Raw genomic sequence first — 17,603 nt, 5'->3', positions numbered from 1 at the left:
ATTGCACTATCTTTCTTGAGCTTCTTGTCCCCAAGATTCCTCAAGGAATCAAAAATTTCGAACCTCTCAGCCTTGAGATTGAGGTTGATTAGGTAGTAGTGTCCACAAAAGTACTTTGGATCGTCGATAGTAGATAAGTTCTGTAGTACAGGAAACATGACCTGCATATGTAACTCTGTCAACACAGTTGGAAGTTAAAAAGCAAACAGCTCTGTGGAGGGGAAAAAAGTAGTTTATGTAACCTGCTCTTTGTGGTCAAGACGGTTATTCTCTGTGAATGAAAACACCCTCTTAATGTCCTTGCCGGTGAAGGCATGGTCTCGCAATTTGTTCTAGTCAGCAAGAATAGCAAGAAAATAGATCAGGGATTTGAAGTAGCCTAAAATGATATTATTATGATCTTTTAAAAAAGGTTAACATGTTATCATGTACATAATAAAATTCAACAGAGTTACTTCTCAAAATGTAAAACAGATGTGTAACTTTGGAAAACATATGTACTTGTTAGTTACATTTAACAGAGTTACTTCTCAAAAATTTAACAGAGTTACATTTGATGAGAGGTATACAGGTTAGCTACAGACAACACCTAGTTACAAATGGCTTTGAGTTACTAAACATGGATATTAAAAAGGTGAGGGGGTTCTAATATGTAACACTTACAGCTATGATGAGAGGCATCACACATTTTTTCTGTGGTTCCAATTCTTTAGAGAGAACATGTAATCCAACCTCCATAGTTGAATTACTTATCCAACCTTCAGGTTGGACTGAATCAGCAAAATCTGGGACATGTGCAAAATATGTTCCATAATCAACTATCAGGTGACCCTTCAGATGTGTCTTCTGTTTCGATCCATGCATACATATTCGGTTGTACATGTCAATTGATTCCTTTGTAATAGTTTCTTCAGTTTTTTTGCCCTGCTGAACATATGGAGATAACTGCGTCTTTGCTGGCTTTATTACTCTTTTCTTGTGAGCCCGAGGAATAGGAGTTTTACTCGGATGTTCCCTCTGAAGTTACATGTTCGAAGTTACTTTACGCTTGCGGTGTCCTCAACCGAAGTAACATTCAAAGTGCGACTGTTTGTTGGGAAATACTTCTCACCAACCATGGCTGCAAGCATTTCATAATCTTCGACTGGTCCATAGAACTCATCCTCATTGCTTGAAGTAATCACAGGAAGCCCAATGACAACCTCTTCTTTACCTTTATCATTTTCTTTGTTTGGACTATCAAACCCCGGATCAAATGATCTCGCTTCCCGGGCAGCCATAAACTTTGTCTCGTCCTTGTATGCGGTGATGTGTAAATCAGGCTTCTTTGTTGTCGTGTCATCGAGTAGGCCGAATGTTTTCTTCCCTTGTATGCTAGTCGCCACTTCAAAGTTTCCATGGCTACCAGGAGTAGTAGTGTCGTTGTTGTTATTTCCAGTGTGAGGACTATATCTTCCTTCTTCTACATTGGCGTTTTCTCCGGAAATAAACATTGGGTTCGGACACGACTTTGATCCGTAACCTGGAATGACATCAGTATTGGTAGAACTTGCTGCCTTCAATGGAGACATTGATCCGGTTACGAGCCTTCTAGCAATGGTGGTTGGGCTTCCCTTACGTGAATAGGTGTAATCAAAGGTAATGTTGTAGTTTCATTTTCTTGGGCAGTATGCAAGTCCTTGATAGGATGAACAGGTGGTATGCACTGTTGATTAAGATTGACCACTGCGTCGGCTGCCCAAGACACTGATTTCTTTGTAAGAGATGCCTCTTCAGGATGAACAGCAGATGCAACAGATCCTTCGAGAGGGGCATCAGTCAACTTGGCGTGAATGGTTCTCGCATCAGACATGTCTATAGCTAGACAGTAACTTGTTACTTTTCTGATGGCATGCACAGATGACCAGTCCTCGGTTTGCTTCAAGCATCCTCTTCCTGGTAATGCAAGTGTTCGTGACTCAGCTGTAGTTGGATGTGCACTCACTTCACATCCAATAAGATCATTACTTGACTGTGAATCAGAAGCATACAATCTCAAGTTTTCCAGAGCAGATATGGCAACCTTTTCTTCCACTTGCATCTCATTGCCGTGAGATTCTTGTGCGCAATCCCCAACTGGTGTCCCTCTGGTTTCCTCAGGAAGAATCACATATCTTGCCGCCTTGTTAGACGGTTCTGCATCGGAGTTCACATCGGCAGACTTCCTCTTCTTGTTTCCATTGGGTTCGCTTGGCCTTGGCATCTTCGTAGTTGTGACATTAGTTGCACCAACACTGTCTTGATGCTGTTGTGGAACACAAACTACTTCTGGTGCTATCATCTGTTCGGGTACTGCATCGGAGTTCACATTGGCAGCCTTGATCTTCTTCTTTTGTTTGAGTTTGCTTGGCCTTGGCAGCTTACAAGTTGTGTCATTCGCTGTTCGAGCTATGTTGTCATCCAGTAGTTGTGGTGCAGGCAAAACCACTTCTGGTGCTTTTGTCAGTTCTTTGAGTACATGTGACTGAACCACCTTGCAAGGAAACTCATCATTTCTTCCTAATTCATCTGATTGACGCTTCTGCTGCACAACTCGATTGCAATTCTTCCTCTTCATGGGAACACGAGACAAAATCATCATAATCACTCGCGATATGCATTCTCCTTGCTTCCTTCGCCTTCACTTTCGCTTTCAAACCCGGACAAGTTGACTTGGTGATCGAATCCGAACCATCGGTTCCTCTCCCGAAAATTCGTCGTCGAGTCTTGTTCTCAGTTGGACCTCTTGAAGATGGTGTAGATCTGGTTGAAGATTTCTTCTGTTTTTTAGCAGTATTAATGGTTGAAACTTTCATCGAGAACTTTGCAATTGCTGCATCAATTTCGCTATACATCTCTTGTGCAGCTTCCCTATACCTTGAGATTTCCTATTTTCAGAAGACAATATACATAGTTAGAATACAAGGATGTAGGGAAACATGGTAAGAAACAGTTTAAAAAGTTGGAAAAATGCTTGTGATGTGGTTGAGCTTACTTCTTCTCCGCAATCTGAGGGTGCATTTGCCTTAACGAAGTTCTCAATCATAATGGGTGTGCTTAGCATCAACACACCAGTGGTCCTGAAACATTTCTTCAGCTGAGGAAGGAAACATGGAAAATTAGTTAAAAATGAACAGGATAAAAAAAGAAGTAAAAATGCATGAAATCTTCGAAGTAACTTACGAGTAATCTTCCAAAAGACCCGTCATCATTCAAGTCTTGTTCGATAGCTTGAGTTGCCGATTTGTTATCCCGGGCACATATTCTTGGACCATCCTGATCGACATTGATATCTTCGGTATCCGAGTGAGTCAATGTAAAGAATCCGCATGTCAAAAAGAAGCGAGATGAAAAAATAGAAAGAGATGTAACATATAATACAAGTTGATAGTACGAAGTTAAATATGCTCACCTCCAAAAATGCCATGCAAGCTTTGAATGGATTTTTAACTCCCTTTGCCTTCGCTGTCTCAATGAGGACAAGTGATCACAAATCGACACCAGCTTGAGGTCTTTTATCTTCGATGGATCCATTATAGCTCGGATAGCACTTGGGACAAACTCTAATACCAGTAGTTGGAGCTAGCACAGAGCAGACAACATACATCACCCATGTCATAAAGTACAAATCATCGCCTTTTACCATCGCCTTCAGCTTAGTCTCGACATCTGTCAACTTTGGTTGCTTTCCATTGCCGAAACCAAGGGTATTCATAACAAATGAAGTAGATTCAGAATCCACTGTGTATAGAGCAGGATATTTTCCCAATGGTAAACCAAGAACCTTTTTGACAACTTCATCTGTTATTGGAATGCTTCCTATGCCAGGAAAATCAAGAGAGCATGACTCATGGTTGAAGCTGCCCATCAAGTAGTTGGAGAGATCTGGGTGCAACTTTGAACATTTTATGCCCGGAAACGCCAAACCCATTATCTGAAATAAATTGACGATGACTTGCATTTTGACTCTTGTATAGTTTAACAACTTTCATTGGGGATGCTCTGTTAAAAAACATTTGCTGCATAAAAGCACCAGCATGTCAAACACCAGTACATACAAAACAAGCCTGCAGACAGGAAGAAAGTTACATCCAACCAGCATGTTTACCTTTTTTTTCCTTTTTCCTGGAAGTTGTTTTTCAACATCTTTGGGTACACTATGAACCTCTGAAGGTAATTGTTTTTCAACATCTGGAACATCTCTGGAGTCCTCTTTTTTGTGCTTGTACCGCAACCTTTTCCTTAGATTCTTAAATTTTGGGTGACCAGACCTTGGTGTTTTAACATTCTTCTGCATGACATGAACAGAATTTGGATTACTGGATGAAAACCTTAAAGACAAAACAGTACCTAATAAAAAGAAGCACAAGAATAACTAAACTTACAGAAGGCGTCATAATGATCCCGATTGTTAGCACAGTAATGGAGCGAAAAAAAGCAACTACCTGACAAAAGGCAAAGTAACATTCAGCAAAAATAACATTCACGTAGTGAATCTGTAACAAAGAAAAATAAGTTCACTGAATTATCAAATTCTCAAATCAAATTCAGTTTACTTTTCATTCAACTTCATAAAAACACACAGAGTTACTTCAAAAAAAGGAGTAGGCAACATAGTTACTTCTGGATAAAAATCCTAACAACACCACCTAATGCTGAATCTACAAAAGTAACTTATAATGTTATGTACATCTACTGAAACACACATGCCTATGATACAGTTCTACTTCTCCTACAATGAAAAACATTGAGTTACTTGCCAGAAGCACAAAATAACAATGAGTTACTTCTACAAAATCAAAACATCTTTATGTTACTTGAAACAATTAAAAAACAGTTAGTTACTTCTAACTAAGTTTACAAAAGCATGTATAGAACATAAGTTAACCCTGCAGCGATACCAAATACTTCTTCATTGCATAATTACTTCTACAATTTCATAGTTCAAGTCAGTATGGATTACTAAACATTGCTGAGTACAATGCGGCAGGTTAAAACATGGATGCTGAAAACACACCAAAACTTGAACTCAACCATGGATTACCTTGTGAACCCGAACACACTTCCCGGACGAACTTGGAAGGAAGTCAAATCATAGGTTGGAGGTGAACTTGGAGGTAAACTTGACGCCCACGAGGACTGCAGTGCGAGGTTGATCGAAGATGAAATCCCTACAAAAACGATGAAGATGGCCATGGTCAGAAATTCGTGAGCACAAAAGCGAGAGGGGTCGTCCCGGATGAACATAGGTTGCGCCTCACCAATCTACGCCCGAAAAATACGAGCGAATCATGGCCGGCGACGACTACTGCAGTTCGAGAAATGAAATCAAGTGGATAATATGGCAGGAAAATGGCAAATCGAACACCCGCTTCGATACGGAGGGTCGAAGTTGCAGAGGAACCTCCGCCTCTTCACGCTTCACCGGAACCCGCAGCGAAATCGTCGCCGGCGACGAGGTTGGTGCGAGGAAGACGGCCACGAAATTCCTCACCCTTCAAGCCACCAGAACTACCAAATCCACCCAATCCCGCTTCGATATGTAGATTCGCAGATGCAGAGAACCACCTCTCAGCCGGAAACCACGGCGAATCGCCCGCCGGCGACGAGGTTGGTGCGAGGAAGACGAGGCCGGAAACCACCTCTCCCTTCAAGCCGCCGGAACTACCAAATCCACCCACCCCTCTTCGATACGTCGATTGGAGATGCGAGACCACCTCTCAGCCGCCGGCGATGAGGTTCACCGAGCGAACTCGGCCGCCGGCGACGACGTTGCTCGCGAGCTTGCGGGGGAGCGGCCGGGATTTGGTTTCTCTCTCTTCGGGGCGGCGATTTTGAATCGACGCGTGTACCGGAAACGACGCGCGTCTGTCTCCGTGGCCGTGGGTCCCCACCACGTGAGAGGGAGGAAGATGGGAGCCGTCCGATCGGAATCGCGCGGCCGCGGTGCGTGAGCACGCTGTAAGTCACACAGTGGTCAGCCAAGAGTTAGATTTCTCGAAATCAATTTTCTTCTCGTCCGCGAGTACATTCTTGTCGTTCATTGTCTCTGAAAGGAAACCGTGCACAGCCCACAACGCTGACACGCGAGCCCATATCGAGCCCATCAACAGTGAAGCCCAACATCGCGGCCCGAGCCCAACCCCCAAAGGCGACTAGACGCCGCCCGAATCCTCCTCCACGGACGCCGCCGCCCTCGTCCCCTCCCACCCCTCGCCCCTCCGGCCGGATCGGCGAGACCTCCCCGCCTCCGCCTCCCGCCGCGCGCCCACTCCGCCGCCGGCCTCTCCGTCCCCGAGCAAGCGCAGCAGCACTACGCGTCCTCGCGCCTGGCTAGCAGCAGCCTAGGGCTTTTCCGTTCAGGTACGACCTGCTCGACCTCTTTGCCCCCCAGTCGAGTAGAGATGCTAGTATGCTACTTGTCTGCTGTTCTTCTGGGTCTCCATGTACGCGCTAGAGAGGGGATGCGGGGATGGTGGGACAGGAGCCCATCCTCATCCTGGCGAGTGTAGAAAATCTGAGAGACCAACCACGGCGCAGTTCTTCAGATTTGATAACGTACTAGAATAATTTCGTTTGGAAACCACCCCCTTGTTCGAGCTCGTCATAGGTTGTGCTAGCGTATTTGTTTTGGTTCGGATCCTCATAACTGTTATTGCATCATTCAGGCCAATGCTGCTGAGCTTGCTTGCCACAGTACCCTAAATTATTCCAGTTCCAGTCCACCAATCACAGTAGCACTGCACGCATGGTTTGTTCTCCCATGTCCTGTATGTTAAATGTCGAGGGTGTATGATTCTGTTGATAGAATGAGATGAAAGTGAAGGTCAAGGAGCAGCTCCAGGCTCCTTGAGAGTTCGTAGAAAAGGGAAATTCCATGGCCAGATGCTAAATTCTTACTACCTCGATTCCCTTAATGGTTGTAACACAGCAATGCCTCCAACCTCATAACTATTATTGCATCATTTAGGCCGATGGTGCGGAGCTTGCTAGCTACAGTACCATAAATTATTCCAGTGCTAGCCCGCCATTCACAGTTGCACTGCACGTACCGGATGGACTCATGTATGAGCCACCTCGAGGCCAATGAATCTAGCCTGGTTGTCTCTCTTCTAATGCTTCTGCTCTGCAGCTCCATGTCTGTAAGCCTGTAACGCATGATCGAGTCTCGTGTCTAGATATCCCGGCCAATATTTAATGGATACACCTTTTAATGTTACTCCAAACATAATCTGGTACTGCCACCTAATTTTTCATAGTTCGCCTAGTGAATCAGAATTTTGTTTCATTTTTCCTTGACTGCTTGCGCCGAATGGAATCATTAGTCCTCATTTTGTGTATATCGGTCTGGGTTATTTCACTAGAGTTGTACTTAAATTTCAGCATTAAAAGATATTTAGAGATTATTATCTGTCGTTCTGCCCGTGTGGATTTGTAAATTAAAAACCTAGAGGATGTCATTTCTCTGTTCGTTTTCACATTGATGCTTATGTGCGCATGTTTGGGCTCTAGACTATACTGCGGACTAGGTCTGGAGTGTTTTCAGTTTTTTTGCAGCCATCTCATATCTTTCTTTGCTGCAGGGCATAAGTTTAACTACGTTCTTGAAGATGTTTTCCGCTCCAGGCAACAATTCTTTGGCCCTAGCAGCCGCGCGGCCAGGAATGGAGCTGGGTAACGTTCAACAGCATCCGAATCAGGTTTTTGGTCTTGGACCTGGTGGGAAACAACGGTCATCCAGTCTGGAGGCGCCAATAATGCTACTGTCAGGCCACCAGAGTGCTGTCTACTGCATGAAGTTCAACCCTGCTGGAACTGTGATAGCATCGGGATCCCATGACAAGGATATCTTCTTGTGGTATGTCCATGGAGACTGTAAGAACTACATGGTACTGAGAGGGCACAAGAATGCTATCCTTGACCTTCAGTGGACCACTGATGGTACCCAGATAATCTCTGCAAGCCCTGACAAGACTTTGAGGGTGTGGGATGTTGAAACAGGCAAGCAGGTTAAGAAGATGGCTGAGCACTCATCGTTTGTCAACTCATGTTGCCCGTCACGCAAGTGGCCACCTCTTGTTGTGAGCGGATCGGATGATGGTACAGCGAAGCTATGGGACCTGCGTCAGAGAGGGGCTATCCAAACACTTCCAGATAAGTACCAGATTACTGCGGTGAGCTTCTCAGAGGCCGCGGATAAGGTTTTCACTGGTGGCCTGGACAATGACGTCAAGTGGTGGGATCTTCGCAAGAATGAAGTCACGGAAACTCTCAAAGGGCATCAGGACATGATAACTGGAATGCAGCTCAGTCCTGATGGGTCGTACCTCCTGACCAATGCGATGGACAATGAGCTGAAAATCTGGGATCTGCGCCCTTATGCACCAGAGAACCGGAACATCAAGACCCTTACAGGCCATCAGCACAACTTTGAGAAGACCCTGTTGAAGTGTAGCTGGTCACCTGACAATCGCAAGGTCACTGCCGGGAGTGCTGACCGCATGGTCTACATTTGGGACACAACATCGAGGCGGATCCTGTACAAGCTTCCTGGGCACAACGGTTCTGTCAACGAGACTGCTTTCCACCCCACCGAGCCTATCATTGGATCTTGTGGCAGCGACAAGCAGATTTATCTCGGGGAGCTTTAGACCGTTGTCACTTCTTCAGCTAGGATTCCTGTAATATTTGGGAATGAAAGAGAAGAGAAAACCATCGGTGCCATGTTGCTCTGTCTTAGACTTTTAATGCTGGATTGCTGATCGTAATCTCTCCTTTGTAGATTGTATTCTGGCCAGAGTGGGTCTACCATTTGCAAACCTGCTCCTTGTTCGTTACCTTGTTTTTCTGCTAATGCTTTTGGCTAATGCGAGTCATGTGGTGGTACTTAAGTTGTGAAGCCTGGTTGTTTTCCAGAGTTAGCCACACAATATTTTGGCAAGATCGAGAAAGTTAGGCCAACGTTCTTATCCTGTCTATGTTCAGACGTGTTGTTTCTTGGGGATACTTACGGAGAACAGAAGAGGTTTATGTACTAGATCTCATTCGGTATGGTCGATTGCGGTTTGAAATTATTTGGTATCTTAGCTGCAAAAAGCTACCACGCCGTAAGCTTGTTTTGTTAGACAGCTTCATAGAAGCTTTTGACAGCTATCCGATATTTGATGTTTTATGGCGGATCATCTTTCCTTTGTATTCATCAGAATCAAAGTGCCCATTAGAATATTAGATCTTACATTGTATTCCAATTCCAGTCTTCCGTCTAGGAGATCTCCCTCAGGGGACAACGGGATTGGCTGTACATACGTTTTCTATACTAGTCGATTTGTGGGACTGAAACTCACATGAATCGTTTGCACTTCACAGGAATTCGGGATTTCCAATTTCGGTTGACCCAGACCCCTCGGTATGATGCATACATCTTTCCTATGCTGCAACAAGACGTGACTATCCTCTTAACGAGTCTTTGAAGTATAACCTTGATCACTAGTTTTTGTGCAACATGTGTAACGACTAATAAAATCATGATTTTCTGAAAATGTTTCACAGACAAATCTATGCATATGATCATTGAGTTTTCATCCTAAGTTTTACTTAAATATGCCTAAAACATCACTAATTTGTGAACCGGAAGGAGTATGATTTAAGATGATACCATAGTCCAGTCCTATATTTACTTTACCCACGAGTCTTTGAAATCGATCTTACTTGACGGTGGTGTAATTTAATCTGGTTGCATCGCGCGTAGCACGATGAGAAAGTGTGACTTCACCAAATCACCACGTGATGCGCGCGCATAGAAAACTATGTCTCAACTTATTTATATCCAACTACTCCTAGCCTCCTACTACCAAGCTGCTCACTCTCCTTAATGTCATTGCGTCGACCATTACAGTTGACTTGCTGCATCCTTCTCGCCCTGGCCGGGCAACCTCCAGGTTAGTGCTTTTCCCCATCTCTTTCGTTCGATCGAGTCCATCTGCTGGTTTTGTGGAAGTCCAGGCATCTTTGATATCATCCGAGCTCTGTTTTACTGTCAGATCCGCACTTGACGACCTTGCTCTCTGCAAATGAGGAGGTAAATCTTTGCTGTATGATCTGGAAAAGATGGCAATTCAGCCCAAACTTTAGGCGCAACCTTTAATCCTTGTATTATATTTTGGATCTATTTTGTACAAGCTTGATTCATCTATTGGAGAGGTCAACCAGGAGAAGAAGAGTTAAGTTATTTGACCTGTAAAATATAAAGACACAAGTTTTCTTTCTTTCTACCAGGAAAAGGGAGGATGCAGATGTGGACTCAACGGTTATGTCGCTCGATGCATTACAAGAACTTACTAATAGTTTCTCCAAGGAGCTTGGTAGGGGTTCGTTTGGAGCGGTTTACGAGGTAAGATTAGTGATTTACAAGCCTTCCTGAGTATAACTATCATCCTTTTTACGAGGAGGTATATGGTGATTTGTGATTTTTTCCCATAATTTAGCCTTTAGTAGACGTCACATAAGGCTCCATGTCTTCGTATATATTCTAATTAACTATGACCATTAGGCCGGGCTCGAACGAACACAATTTTCATTAGCACTAAAACTAAATGTAAGTTGCCTAGAGGTATATGATAGCGTAGAAAAAAATTAAAAGTAACTTCTACAATCTAGGTTGGACTAAGACAAAAATAAGTATTTCTGCTTTTGCACAATGTAATTTTTTGTGATGACTGTGTGATAAGAAAATAAGGGGAGCATTCAAAGTTCCAACTACAAAAGTGTCAACATCCTAGTAGCATCATTATATATCTTGTTGAACTAGTAAGCAATATGTCTTTGCACAATGTAAAAACATTATATCTTGTTGAATACGTAAGTGAAGGTGGCATTTCAGGTTAGACTATCACCAAATCTTGTCATGAAGTAGTGTCTATTTTTCGTCGAAATGAGAAATCATATTTACACCAGATCATGAAAAAAAAGGCAACATTAAAAGTTGCAACTACAAAACTAATGAATCCCAGCACATTTTTTACATCTGTTTGGCATATATTTGCACAATGTAAAAACATTGTAGCAGCATGTCCAGTGTGTAAAGAAACAATTTAGGTGACATAACAGGTTCGAGTACCACAATATCTTAGCATGTAGAGCCTATTTTGCGATGAAAAAAAAATCATATTTACACCAGATCATGACAAGCGTAGTTGACCCCTGGAGGATTCTTTTCGAACATTGCTGATGACAAAACGAAACTTACATTGTTGTTGTTTTGGTATGATTAGTACCTACAAAATATCACTCTCGAGTCCCACTGTAGTTTGTACTTCTTCAAGCCTAGATGTAAAAAATTGGGCAGAAACCTAACATGGGTACTAGAATGGCATATGTCTAACTCAAATCTGAAATTGAAACTTGAACACCACAAAGGAAGACAAGAAGAGCAGAGATTGCTCACCAGGAGCAGAGCAGTAGGGAGCAATGATAATGGCTGTAGCATCACAGATCATGGAGTTTGAGGAAAACATGCCTCAGGAACTAGCATAGCCGACCAAGGTACGTCACCGCAAGGACGGGCTCATGTCGGGAGGCGGGCTGTGCGTGGTAGGCGGTGGCATTGGCGAGCGTGGGAGACGATGAAGTTCGAGGGGTAGCTGGAATGCTGGGGCGATGGGCGCAGGAGCTGCCGGCGGTGCTAATGGCGTGCGGAGACGAAATCAATTTTGGCGAGATAAGTGGGGAATGGACATGACATTTTGTTCCTAATTTTTCCTGACTTATTCATACAAAAAATGCGGAAACTCTTTTTTTTTTGGAAATCAATGCGGAAACTCTCTAACCCCGCGCTGCCGCCAGGAGTCAAAAATCGCCTCCACGCGTTTTACCAGTTTACTTCAGAACGAGTACACTCAGGCACTCAGCCTGTATCATCTCCTTCATCTTCAAGTCGAGCAGCCCCCAGCAACATTGGACCACCAATCTCCTCAGCAAGATGTTATAGTGCTTTGACAGATGAGCAGCTCCTGCATGCATACAAAAAAGTATTATGTACTGATTGTTTCAATGATTGACAGCACATAATTGATCTTCTGCTGCACCATTCTCCATCATGTACCAGTTAGTACTTAGTAGTTAACGATTGGGTCGCCACATTCCAACATTGCATCTTCTGCTTTACACATATTGTATATATGAACAGAAAAATAAACTGTGTGAAATGTTGAATAGGGAGAGTATCCTGATGGGAGAAAAATTGCTGTGAAGATGCTCCATGCGGCGTATGGAATTAGGGCTGAGAAATTTCAGGACGAGCTTAAAATTATGACAAAACTCCGACACCGAAATATTGTACGGTTAGTTGGCTATTGCCATCATACCCAGCAAGTACCAATAATGCATGAGGGAAAATTGGTTGTTGCTAATAAGATAAGTATGGCGCTCTGCTTGGAGCATATGCCTAATGGAAGCCTCCACGAGCTTATTTCTGGTAATGATAGTTTTTTTTGAAATAGGGTCTGGTAATGATAGTTATGTCCACCTTGTTTTATTTATCACATTAATGTGTCATTCTTTGAAATTTACATCTCTATAATTCTCCTTGTTTGGTGTTGCAGGCGGACGTGATAAATACGACTGGCAGACATGCTATGGAATAATTACTGGGATTTGTCAGGGTTTGAATTACCTCCACAATGAATTGAAACCTCCAATTTTTCATTTGGATTTAAAGCCAGCTAATGTGTTGCTGGATGATAAAATGATTCCCAGAATTGCAGATTTTGGGATATCAAGGATCCTCGGAGAAGATGAACATACACGAGTTACCAAAAGTGTACTAGGAACACTGTAAGCAAATTCTCCATTTGGACTGAAATATGAGCATATCTGCTTTTTTAAAACTGTTCAAGTAACATAGTTATGATGTGACATGCAGTGGGTACTCACCACCGGAATTCATGGACCACAGAATAATATCAAATAAGTTCGACATATTCAGCTTAGGTGTTGTGATCATAAAGATGATGGCAGGACCAGATGGTCACTCGGAAAGCACTGAAATGTCTTCCGATGAATTCACTAAACTTGTAAGTTAGTGTGTTGTCTTTATTGAGACCATACATATGTATTCATAAGTTCTTATTCTAATATATTATATCCTTTTTATGTCTAAACTGGTAGGTGCAGGAATACTGGACGAATGAGATACTTGAACCAGGGCATCAAAGGAAGGCACATTCTGAACAAGTAAAGGCATGCATTGAATTTGGTTTAAGATGTGTGAAGAAGGATCGACGCGAAAGGCCAACTATACTGGATATTGTTGGTATACTGAAAGAAACAGAAGCTAACCATACTGATGCGGCAAGGAAAGAGTGGTCGTCGATTTCCAAGGTTAGAACTGCTCACTATTGATATAGACTCTGCTGTTAGACATTGGCTTATAGTTACAGAGTGGTGCCTTTAATCACGTTGGCAAAATAGCAGAATATATATAGTCAATAGCTGTAATACTTAATACTTTTGAGTAATCAAATGCCCTTTATCGAAAAAGTAAGGATGAAGTTGGAGTTATTCAGTAAAATTAAGGTGAGTATCTGAGATGTGCCATCAGGAACAATGTTATAGTAGGACTCGTTTCTATTGATACGGATAAACTCCACTCAATTTGACCTTTCATTGTTGTATCGTTGTGGATTAGCCATTGAAAGACCTTTTTTTTCCGAAATGGGGTAAGCCCCGGCCTCTGCATCAGTTGATACACACAACCTTTTATTAAAACCTGAATATTCAAAGTTTACTATTCATGGATCAACGAGGGTCGATACAAATATCAACCACCGAAAAATAAGAAGTCTGCTAAGCAGTCTAAGCATCTTCTAATCTCTTAATAGGCCGCTAAGTAGCCTGGTAGAAAATTTCCTGGGCAACCATTCGAAGGCGGTTTTGAAAGACCTGAACCATGGATGATTGGAAGGATCTATAATAGGGGAAAATGCTATTTTACTTGCCAATCTGATCATGGATGATATAGGTAGGCAAATAAAGCAATTCCAGTTGCACTACTGCCCGGATTCTAAGTGTTCATAGTCATGCATCATGTGCTTATGCGTGAATTAGTAGGTGCATTATTCGGTTAATCTGCATGTGTCATGGAATTTTTCTGTTTCACTTGGAAACGGTGGTTACATGTGGTCTGCTCTATGCGTAATTTTATTCAAATACATCGATTTTATTAGTGTCATGAAATATACTGACTGTCTATTGTTACTACACATGTTTGTAGACCATGCAACTACAGGATAGACCACAAGAAAATGATCTCTCTCATACCGTAGGGGGCAAAAGGTCAGTATCTCATGCAAGTGAAAGCTCAAGTCCAAGAAAGGTTGCGAGAAATATCGATTCAAAAGTAAGTTCCCGGTCTTGAAGTATGTTTTGTGAATCACCAATTTTAATCACCAAACGCGGACTAGATAACTGCATGTACTGTGTTGTTTAGTTTTTGCCATCTCAGACTAGATAAAGAAATGTATATTAATTTTTAGTTTGGTACTGCTACACTCTTTAGGCCGGGCAAATGCTCTTTAGTAGCAAATGATAATTGACATATACTGCAAGCCTAGGACCACCAAATCCACCGTGTCCATTGGCACAATTAAAATTAAGATCAAGAAAGCACATGTTAAGAGTTATACTCTATGTTTTTTTATATGACAAGAAACTAAATGTTGGGCCATCTTCTGGTTATCTGTCATACCACTTTTGAACTCTACCACTTGATTGTTTAAATGCAGATGGTATGAGGGCATGGCCAGCACATTTTAACTTGTGGGGCATGTTGCTGGTGGAATCATAGGCGCTGCTTCATCATCTAGGAAAAATGAGCCTCTAGTATGAATTGAATAAGATGATCAGATGAGCAAGAACTTGATGTAAAGTTGTGTTATCTTGCTACCGTACTTCTTGTAACCATTTTTAGATTCATAGTTATACTTCACTCCATTTGCTGAGATGTTAAAGTTGTTGAGATTTTTATTGTTATTCTTAACTATTTGCAACATGTTCCAGAAAAAACACAGCATTTGTTGATGCGAAAAATTTGAATACTTTTTGCAGATTAAGTTTTTTTTTTTCGTGGAAAATAAAGTTTAGTTAAGCACTTAGCTTAACCAGTCTTTTTTTCTCAATGTGCACGCCTTCAAACACCCGTTCAAGGCACGTATACGAAGGCCGGCCGGAGTGTTCGTTGAATGCATCCTATCTTGGCCGGAGTGTTCGCTGAATCCAACGTAGCGAGTGTGACTGGGCTGGCGGGCTGCCGTGAACGTGGCCATTTACAGGTATGGCTCTGTGACCACCTCGTTTAGAGATCGACAAACATGGTTGTTCTTGTACGGCGCGTACCTGCTACGTCATCTCTTTTGAAGATTCCACAGATGCCATGCCTTTAGGCTCACCTGAAAGTCTCGTTTTATAGTTATTAATCGTGTCACTGTAGAAATTCTCTTTGTGTTTTCTGCACCCAAGATCTCTCCTTCGAATTCTAAATCCTTACCAAGAGACAACCATCTTTGCAGGTTGCTAAAATGGGTAGGCTCGACGACCCTCCGCATCTTATGATTGTTTCAGATCTCGATAATACAATGGTGTTTGTCTAAACTCCTAGCCTGGATTCTCCAGAGATGATTATAACTATTTTGAATGTCCAATTAAGGTGCAGTTTGTTGGTTTTCAAACTTTCAGTTTCAGGTTGATCATCGCGACCAAGAGAACCTGTCTTTGCTTAGGTTTGGGGCCCATTGGGAGTCTGCTTACTGTCAGGATTCTCTTCTTGTCTTCTCCGCTGGAAGATCACCAACACGGTATATGGATTTGGCGAAAGGGAAGCCTATGCTAACTCTAGACGTCACTATTATGTCTATGAGCACTGAGATAGCTTATGGTGAGGCCATGGCTCCTGATGATGGCTGGGAGGAATATCTGAACAATAGGTGGGATAGTTCTAGAGGAGTCAACTAAGTTTTCTGAGCTGAAGATTAAGGCATGTTTGAGTGCTAAACATCTTCCCTTAAATTTTTTTTTTTTTATTGTGCAACAAATACTAGCACTTTATTGTCATACACGTGAATGCAGCAAAAAACAGGACAACGTCCACATAAACTCTGTTTTTCTGTTGACAAGAAGAGTGTTCAGAAAGTGATAAAGTCTCTCTCCTAGAAGTTTCAGAAGTGTGGGATGAGGCAGCATATTTATTGTTGTTGTTAGATTTCAATTGTTCTGTAATTTATTCTTATAAACATGTACTTTTGTAGTTTGTGTGGTTAACTACTTTATTTATTTATTAATAGGTAGATGTGAAAATTATCTACACTGTTGGCGAAGCCCTTGACATATAATACCTCAGATTGCTGGAACGGGTCGGGTGCTTGCATATTTACTCAAAAAGTTAGCCTCATTCGGGAAAACACCGAACAATACTCTTGTTTCGGTGACCGTCGTCTTGATATAGGGTTATTCAGCATCCCTGGTGTCCATGGTGTCATCGTCAGTATACACTAACTTGCATGAAGCGTCTATAGAAATTCACGCGTGAATGAATGAATTTACTGCAACTCCATGTTTTAAAATGTTAGGTTAACAATGCCGATGAGGAACTACGCCAGTGGTATGCAGAAAATGCAAAGGATAATCCTATGATAATCCTATTGGCAAAGAATTTGCTGTCTCAGTTTCTCAGGCTTTCTAAATTGGAGAAAATGCCATATTTTCATTGAAAGTGCAGGTGGCAATGCCATGCTCATATTTTGTTGAGCTTTCAGATTATTTATTTATTATGGATGTTAGGATGCAAATGGGGTTATTATTCAACCTTCTGAGCTCGCCCTTTCAACCCATTCATGGCTTCATGTTATGGTGACAAACAAGGGAAACGGTACCGATCATGGGTGGACAGGCTAGGTATCTCACAGACTGAGACTGCTTCTGACAGTTATTTTGTGGGAGTCAGAAGGTGAGTTCTTATGACTCTGTGTATGCTACTCATACTCAAATAAAAATGCTACTATTTTTTTCAGATTGCAATATCTTCATTGCCAATTTGTATGTGCTCAATTAGAATTTTTCTCTTGCTTTCTTTTCAAAGATTGTATCATTTGTGGTTTACCTGTACATGTGTATCTCTTTTCGAAAAAAAAAACATATGTAAAGTTGTAAACATCATGATTACTTGATTGTAATAGCCATAGATTCAAAGTGCTTTGGAAAAGGATAACCTGTAGGATGCACAAATACCAAGCATAATATCCTCATCAGATAAGATAATATTTGCTCTTTAGCATGACCGACCAAGCAATGATAATCTCCACCTTGGAGTTGCCAAGGACACATTCAACTCGACTTGTGTTGCTAAGCAACATCACCGGACGGCGAGTAGGCTTGTATGACAACTTCCAGGCTTTCTTCAAACTGTGGAAAGCAGTCGTCGTTGCACTTATCTATTGGTACAGAGACAACACACCTTGCAAGATCAAGGAGACCAGTGTCGTACATAGGCAATTTTCCACCGGCGCAATCACGAGAATCAATCAACACAAACCGGC

General features: G+C 42.2%; 2 protein-coding genes and 1 pseudogene across 3 annotated transcripts; all 3 read left to right on the top strand.

Annotated features, from left to right (window-relative positions):
• The first annotated feature begins 6,294 nt into the window (after positions 1-6,294).
• LOC124684523 (U5 small nuclear ribonucleoprotein 40 kDa protein-like) lies at positions 6,295-8,917 on the top strand. Its single transcript, XM_047218817.1, has 2 exons — positions 6,295-6,381; positions 7,602-8,917. The coding sequence occupies exon 2, from the start codon at positions 7,629-7,631 to the stop codon at positions 8,667-8,669; it is 1,041 nt and encodes a 346-aa protein (XP_047074773.1). The 5' UTR covers positions 6,295-6,381; positions 7,602-7,628; the 3' UTR covers positions 8,670-8,917.
• A 965-nt stretch (positions 8,918-9,882) lies between these two features.
• Positions 9,883-15,054, top strand: LOC124701166 (cysteine-rich receptor-like protein kinase 43). Of its 2 annotated transcripts, none has more exons than XM_047233218.1 (9): positions 9,883-9,956; positions 10,059-10,096; positions 10,294-10,408; positions 12,232-12,490; positions 12,618-12,849; positions 12,938-13,088; positions 13,183-13,395; positions 14,288-14,413; positions 14,799-15,053. In XM_047233218.1, the coding sequence occupies exons 2-9, from the start codon at positions 10,089-10,091 to the stop codon at positions 14,805-14,807; spliced, it is 1,113 nt and encodes a 370-aa protein (XP_047089174.1). In that variant the 5' UTR covers positions 9,883-9,956; positions 10,059-10,088; the 3' UTR covers positions 14,808-15,053. The 2 variants fall into 2 exon arrangements, with proteins under 2 accessions (XP_047089174.1, XP_047089181.1); XM_047233225.1 differs by lacking the exon at positions 9,883-9,956 and having other exon boundaries at positions 12,618-12,677; positions 12,780-12,849; positions 14,799-15,054.
• Positions 15,055-15,590: 536 nt separating this feature from the next.
• LOC124664371 lies at positions 15,591-16,778 on the top strand (annotated as a pseudogene).
• Positions 16,779-17,603: the final 825 nt, after the last annotated feature.

The sequence above is a fragment of the Lolium rigidum genome, chromosome 1, assembly GCF_022539505.1.
Source record: "Lolium rigidum isolate FL_2022 chromosome 1, APGP_CSIRO_Lrig_0.1, whole genome shotgun sequence".
NCBI classification, from domain to species: domain Eukaryota; kingdom Viridiplantae; phylum Streptophyta; class Magnoliopsida; order Poales; family Poaceae; genus Lolium; species Lolium rigidum.
Note: the sequence above shows the minus strand (reverse complement) of the source record. Positions and strands in the feature narration are given on the sequence as shown.